Raw genomic sequence first — 7,704 nt, 5'->3', positions numbered from 1 at the left:
AAAAAAAAAAAAAAAATGAATACACCAAAAATTACCCTAGAAGCAGAAGGGGTCCAGAAAAGCATCCATCAAAGCAGTTGAACAACCTCAGTCACAGTTCAGTGAGCCAGACTCGCGGAACCATGGAGCACCAGGAGGTCAGAGATGAGTGAGTGTGAGCCCGAGCCTGCACACTCTACTGACCACTACAGAGCCTGGCAGAGCCCCAGCACGCAGGCAGCAGTGTACTGCACCTGGACTTGCCCTGAAACAACTCTGAAAGAGTCTGGAAGCCACTCTCAGCCAAAGTGGACATGTCATAGACACGGAAGGAGAAAAGGGCCATCTAAGCAGAACCTGACATGTGGTCACACACTGTATGACCAGCCCAGCAATGGTCTGCTCTGCTGACATTTTCCTCCAGCTCTGCTGGAGAGATGAGCAACAGCCACTTCTAAATTATGCTGGTGAAGCTTCCAAGCCTGCTGTTTGGACAAGCCATCATGGGTCTGTGGTACTCCAGTGGCCTCTCCTGCCCTCCTCTCAGGGGCCTGCTCAGCATGTGGCGGCTCTCATTTATCAGGAACAGGTCAGGCCTGGGCTAACTGGGCCAACTCAGAATGAACCTTTGACCAAGGAAACAACTCACCTCCTCCAAGGAAACAATGGAATCATTCTGGAGGTTGGGCAGTCGGATGACAGTGTCTCTTGGCTCGGCGCCAGCCTCTGTCTGGATGGCTGCAGAGCTCTGGAGCACTTCTGTGCAGATGTCATAGTTCTCCAGTGCCTGCTCCATGTCTCCCTGGTCAGAGGAAAACCAGTTCAAGTGAAGGAGGCTAACCATGCTGTGCCAGGCGCCTTACTTCCCTGACCTCATGCCATGAGGGTGAGGTTTTCATTCAATTATTGCTCTAGCCCCTAAAAGTGGACTAGCATATTGCAGGGCTCCATAAATATTTGCTGAATGAATGAGTCCACACTACAACTCTATAAAGGAAGGTTTCATTTACCCCATGACACAAATGAAGACACAGAGGACTCTTGAGCAAAGCCAGGTATCTGACAGAAGTGAGGACAGAGGCTGTCCTAATTCCAGAATTGATGCTCTCCACAGTGAACGATGTTGCCTCCCTCAGGTTGACTGGCAGTCTCTGACTCACTCTACCAGAGTGCACCAGGTACCTCCATGTGCAAGCCAATCCATGCTAGCTTTTCAGACCAGCCTCTGAGAAGTTTTCCCAGAACTCCCACAAAATAGGAGGATAATTCCCTTCTAGAAAGCTCTGCATCCATTCATGTACTCAGTCAGATTCTCTCCAGAAGACTTAGCAAAGAGTCAGGATCCTAAGGCGATTTTGAGTGGGGGTCTATAGGGGAGATCCCTTCCAGAACTCTGTGGCTCTGCTGAGCTCTATAGATCAGGGGTCACCTGGCATTCTGATAACTCCCCAACTTCCCGCTGCTTCATGCCAGGTTCAGCGCCTAGGCAGGGCTGCACACGCCCATGTGCTCTCACACACGTGTATCCTCTACATGGTCATTTTTATGCCCTCGCTGCTGGGTGTCAGGGCGCGGACCTGACTATGAAACCAACCTGCAGTGCCAGGAAGCGAGCCTTGAGCCAATAAACACGGACCACAAACTCCAGCCAGCCATCCTCAAATAGGTCACGCTGGGACGAGGCCAATGACAGCTGTAGGAGGTCACCCAGGCAGTGGGTCCCTGGGAAGTCTGGACCAAACCTGCCATTCACCACACCAGCAGGGCAATTCCGAGGAGACACTGAAAACCAGTGGTTGCATCAATTCATATGTGGTGTCTAATTGCCCTCCTCCTCCCCACAGGTCCCCTCAGCCCTCGCCACAGGGGACCCTCAGTTTCTAGAGCAGGGGTTCTCAACCTGCGGGTCGCAACCCCTTTGTAACAATGAAAATACACTGTGGCATTAGGAAGGTTGAGAATCACTGCTCTAGAGGTACCTTGGACCCCTTGGAGCCTTCCAGCTCACTGACCAGCAGGCACCTGAGAGGTTGGTTCAGTTAGCAATACAGAGACCCTGAGAGTGGGGTGGCTGGGATGTAATCTGATGGATGAATTTTGACTGTATCTGTCCTACATCAGCAGTAGTTTAAAAGTCAGAATGAATCATATTACCTGGGGAAATCACTGCAGACACAAAGCATTAAATAGTTCACACCAAAATTGAGATCCCCACTTCCTTCAATCCCAAGGAAGAGCAAAGGTAGGCAGGTGGCTTCCTCTGGGAGCTTAGCCGCTAACCATTTTGTCCACTTTTTTTTCTTTTCTTTGAGACAGAGTCTGTTGCTCAGGCTAGAATGCAGTGGTACCATCACAGGTCACTACAACCTAAAACTCCTGGGCTTAAGCAATCCTCCTGCCTTGGCCTCCCAAGTAGCTAGGACTAAAAGTACATGCCACCACACCTGGCTAATTTTGCTGTTTTTTGTAGAGATGGGGTCTTACCATATTGCCCAGACTGGTCTGGAACTCTTGCCCTCAAACAATCCTCCTACTTTAGCTTCTCAAAGTGCTAAGATTACAGCATAAATCACTGCACTTCGCAAGCTAACAAGATTAGCTAACTCAGTTAATATCTTAAGAGTCCAGGAGATGGCAGTACCTGTAGCTCAGGGGTCCTCAAACTTTTTAAACAGTGGGCCAGTTCACTGTCCCTCAGATCGTTGGAAGGGCCGGACTGTGGACCCTGGGATGAGATGGCTGTTAAGCAGGACAGGCAGCGGCGAAAACACCCAGTGGGCGGGATAAATGTCCTAGGCAGGCTGCATGTGGCCCATGGGCTGTAGTTTGAGGACGCCTGCTGTAGCTCATTGGTTAGGGCGCCAGCCACATACACTGAGGCTGGCAGCTTCGAACCAGGCCGGGCCAGCTAAAACAATGACAACTGCAACAACAACAAAAATAGCTGGGCGTTGTGGTGGGCACCTGTAGTCCCAGCTACATGGGAGGCTGAGACAAGAGAATTGCTTAAGCCTAAGAGTTTGAGGTTGCTGTGAGCTGTGATGCCATGGTCCTCTACCCAGGGTGACAGCTTGAGACTCTGTCTCCAAAAAAAGAAAAAAAAAAAAAGAGTCCATGAGATTTCTCTGGGATCCTGATAAACCAACCTAGAGAATGTACCACTGCAGATGTATTAATTCTGAATTCCATTTCTCAGCCTTCACATTTCATCTTCCTCCCGGCTGCTGGGGGTTCAGAAAATTAGCACTGCCACAGAGCACAGAACGCCTCCTACCTGCAGAGCTTCTGCCTTTGGTCAGCAGCCACTGGTCCAGCTGCAGCTCCATGCAGGAGAGAGACATCAGCATCATGTCCTACAGGACAGGCACAGGAAGGTCATCAGAATGCAGAGGATGGGAGCAAATCTAAATGTACTTTTTGATAAAAACACAATTCTCTATCTACATTACACTTTATGAATGATAATCACTGACTACTCACAGGACACAAAAAGACCCACATGGATCTATATTGGGGCAAGACTTGGGAGGGGCTGAGAACCTATCTTCAGTGCCCTAAGGGACTGCCCTGTGGAAAAGCAGCCCTGTCACCTGTTAAGTGCCAGCCCAGATGATGCCTCCCAACGACATCATTCTACAGCTAAGAGTGCCCAGGGACTGGTGCATATCACTCCCAGGGCACTCAAGAATACTAAAGCTTGGTAATTAGGAGGCACCTGCCCAGTGGGCACAGCAGAGAAATGCTCCTAGGAGGAACAAGGCCCAGTGGGCAGAAGCTATCAGGAAATTGTCCCCAAGGTATTCCAGTACCTGGCAAGGGACTGTGGACCCACATGGTCCTATGGAACTGTCAACTCTGAGCTCCTCTACTCTCTGTGTCCTCAGCCAGAAAGGCCACCAGGCAGGCCCTGAAAGCTCCCCATTCTCTTGCCCTGGCATTCGGTGTCCCCTCCACCAGGAGAAGGGAACCAGAACACCCTGTGTCCCCCCAAGCTCCAGGAAGTACAGGGTGGAGGAGCCTGGGGTGTAGAGTACAGCTGGGCCCCCAAATGCTGGAAGCCCCCAGTATTCCCCTACTTAGCCTCTGAATTTCTGTTTTCTCATCTGTTTAAAAAAAAAAAATACAGTCACCGTCCCTGGCACCTGAAACATAGCCGGGTACCTCCCTTTCTCCTAGCTCCCCCAGTAAGCACTCCTCTATATCAGTACAGAACCAGATATGCCCTTCCCATGCCTCACAGCCCACATCCAGTCATCCTATGGCTCTGCCTCCAGATTCCCCCTACCCCACTACCACAGCTCACCTGCAGCAGCCTGCAGACAGCCCATGCACCTAATCTCACCACTGAGTGCACCCCCACCCAGCCCCCAGGGACCTTTCTAAGCATACCCCAGGACCATACTTCCCGCTTCAAGGCCCCAACAGCACAGATTCCAGGCTCACCAGCAGATGTGGCCAAGTAGGCTAATCCCAGCAGCAGGCCCCCCTGCAGAAGATGCCCGGCCCCAGCCCTCAGGCCTGACCTTGATGTGCCGGTTGCTGCAGTCTCTCAGCAGCGGGTTGGGCAGGCTGCCGCTGTGCCTCCTCCAGCTGTGGTAGACGCTGAGCACGACCTCCGCCAGGCCTGGCGGCCACCTCAACAGAAACTTGTGGCCCATGGCCTTCAGGAAGCGCATCATCAGCTCCAGGATGCCTCCGTTGGTCAGGTTCTCCACCAGGAACTCATGCACATCCTGCTTCTCTGCCCAGAGAGGGAACAATCTACCCTCAGCAAAAGGGATGTTCTCTCTGGCAAAAGAGAGACTGCGTCCTCCTCCATCACCCAGTCTGGTAGACAAGGTACAACACTGGGGTACAGAGATCAGCTGCTGGGGTTCACGTCTGGCTCCACCCCACACCATCTGTGAGCAAGTGCCTCGGTGCTCCACATGCTGCCGTGTGCACCAATTTCACCGAGCAGCGACGCCTGCTACACACTCAGCAGCTGTGGTCACATTCGTTCATTTTGCAAAGCCACACTTCTGAATTTGGCCTGAAGGTCAAAAGACTTCAGGGAGTACAGCCAGTTTAAGCCCAGGCATTTCAGCAGGCCTCCCAGTCGACCACAGGGGTCAGGCCCAAGACACATGGAGGCAGTCCATTCTCACTACCACACTTTAAGCCAGAACCATTCTCTCAGAACAAAATATCACCAAGATTACAGGATAGTGGTAAGAACTCCCAACAGAGAATGATTACACCGCTCAATTCCTACCAGATTCCATGAATGTGGCTGAGTTAAATGACAGTCTATGAGGACCGATGCTTGGGAAACTTTCCAGTTTGGCTTCTGACTGGACTTCATAGTTATTGAAGGAATCATCTTCCTCCTCGGGGTCGAGCTTTCTTAACCTGCATGGAACATGCCAAAATCACAAAGCTACATGACACATTCTGACACAACCATCTGAGTCCTTCATAGAAACTAAATCTGAGGCAGGAAGAAGATGACTAAAATAAGTGGGCAGCAAGGTCCAGAGCCCAGACCTCCAAGAGGCTCTGCCTCTCTCCAGGGCTTCGTCCAGCCTTCCCCTCATTTGTTTATACTTTCCATCAAGGGACGACCAGTGAGCCTGGCCACGTGCCAGGGGTTATGCTAGCTAGGTGCCAGAACACAGCAGCCACCAGATCCCAATCTAGTGAGGTCTGTGCTTCAGATGTTTGCACAGACATTATGAACACGCTGAGGTGCCCCCACCCACTGCCGGGGAGAGGAGAGGGCAGGTGATGGAATGGGGCAGGTAGTGGTTTGTGGGTGTGTTTCTGCCAATCAGAAGGAGCATGCACAGCACCTGGACGGCAGGAACTTCACCAGAAGCTCCTGGAAGTCGACTTTCTCTTCTTTTTTGCACTTGGTATTTCGGACACGGGCAGACCGTCGCTTTGCTGTCTCTCCACTCTCTTCTGAAATCTTCTTCCGCTTTACCCCTTTCTTGGATTTATCTCCCCCAGAAACATCACCTTCACAAAGAGTGCAAATTAAAATCTTGTATGGTGACAGGGTGAAAAAACTGACCACACTGACACATCAGCCCCTCAGCATTAAACTCTTTGACATTCAAGAAAACTTTCAACACTCTTCAAAAAGTCCTGAATAAAATTAATTTTAAAATCCTGTAACATCTTTCTTGAATTCACAGGACCCACAAACTAAGGTTTAAGACTCCTTTCCAAGGCTACAAAGATGCAGGGTCTCAGAGCATTCCAACCCTCCCAGCTCACACTTGTCAGCTGAGCTTCTGGGCTGCCACTGGTGAAACCAGGAGGGACAGAGTGAGTGGCACTAACTCTACTCCAGACCGTCTCAGCACCCAATGGTCTGACAAGAGCAAGAAAACTTTGTAACGATTTAAAAAGTTATAAACAACAATGTACATGTTCATTCAGAAACTTCTTTAGCTACTAGATACTCTATTTTTTAGTGACACAGAAATCAAGAAAGGACTTGAGAGTTTTTGTCAAAACATTTTTATGACTCCAGTGTTAAGAAAAATCAATAAAACATTATAAAAATAAACTAGCACATATAGTAATAACTTTATGGATCTTGTTTTCTAAGGTCAAAGAATTTAGAATGCACAGAGCCTGCCAGCTTCCATATCACAAGTGGTAAGAGCAACCTTCACATAAGGACTTAGAAGCCAGGCAGGCAAGAACCCCAGGGGACTCTCAGAGAGCAGGGAGTTGAATCCCAGAGCCCCTCCCCTCCCTGCAGGGGCATCAATCCTGAAACCATGGCCTGTGAGCAGGCTGAGAGGCTCCCCTAAGGGACAGGGCTCCCACTTTCACTTGGGCCATGAAGACCAACATGACCCTTCTCTTTGGAGTGACCAACTGTCCCAACATGCTCATTCCTGATGGGCTCAGCAAACCGTCTAACCAGAGCCCACTCCCAGGGCCTGCTCACCCACAAGCGCACCTGTCTCCAACAGCCCAGGGCTGTGAAGTGGAAAGCTGGCTGTGGCCACAGAGGTATAGGAGAGCGCTGGCTCGGTCACGGCCACAGCTGGGTTGGTGCTGACAGTGCTTGGCTGGATCACAGTGACAGGCGTCACCACCATGGAGGGCACAAGAGGCTGACTGGGGTCCTGGTAGTCAGACAGGTCGATCCTCTTGCCAAGGCTGGGCCTTGGGGGCTCACAGGTGGTGAGGTGGTTGTACGTGGCAAGCAAGCTCTCTCCGAGGCACTTCCAGCTGTGGGGAGAGGCCCATCATGCCTGATCAGCACCCCATCTTGATCCTTGCTCATCTCTGACTGAGCAAAGGGGTAACTGGCTTTTGGAGAGAGAGAGAGCTGCCCCTGGAACTGTTATTTCCATGGGGGTATGGGGAGGTCGGTCGAGGTTTTATGGTGGTGGTAACTGGTAAATCTTGAATCTAACACAATTGGAGTTAAGGCAGAACAGTTAGAGCTGGAGAAGGACAGAAGCCCCTGAAATATGGGAAGCATCTCAACCCAAGGTACTTTCCGACTCACCTAGGCAGGTATGAAAACCGCTGACTCACTTCAAAAATTCCTCCCCTTGGGTGGTGCCCATAACTCAGCAGGTAGGGGCGCTGGCCACATACATTGAGGCTGGTGGGTTCAAACCCTGCCTGGGCCTGCTAAAAACAACAATGGCAACCGCAACAACAACAACAAAAAAAAAATAGTTGGGTGTTGTGGCAGGTGCCTACTTGGGAGGG

The 7,704-nt window shown here is 50.9% G+C and overlaps 1 protein-coding gene across 1 annotated transcript in view; it reads right to left on the bottom strand.

Moving 5' to 3' along the window:
• The window catches only part of CABIN1 (calcineurin binding protein 1), a 172,723-nt gene that overhangs the window by 133,899 nt on the left and 31,120 nt on the right, over positions 1–7,704 (bottom strand). Inside the window, exons 9-15 of the mRNA XM_023508926.1 lie at positions 6,938–7,212; positions 5,811–5,979; positions 5,234–5,370; positions 4,503–4,720; positions 3,254–3,332; positions 1,574–1,761; positions 629–781 (exon numbers count right to left, since the gene is read on the bottom strand). Coding sequence (XP_023364694.1) covers positions 629–781; positions 1,574–1,761; positions 3,254–3,332; positions 4,503–4,720; positions 5,234–5,370; positions 5,811–5,979; positions 6,938–7,212 — 1,219 coding nt within the window. The remainder of the gene's footprint in view (positions 1–628; positions 782–1,573; positions 1,762–3,253; positions 3,333–4,502; positions 4,721–5,233; positions 5,371–5,810; positions 5,980–6,937; positions 7,213–7,704) is intronic.

Source organism: Otolemur garnettii, unplaced genomic scaffold, assembly GCF_000181295.1.
Source record: "Otolemur garnettii isolate 467f Iridium unplaced genomic scaffold, OtoGar3 scaffold00292, whole genome shotgun sequence".
NCBI classification, from domain to species: domain Eukaryota; kingdom Metazoa; phylum Chordata; class Mammalia; order Primates; family Galagidae; genus Otolemur; species Otolemur garnettii.
This window is presented reverse-complemented; position numbering and strand designations above follow the sequence as displayed.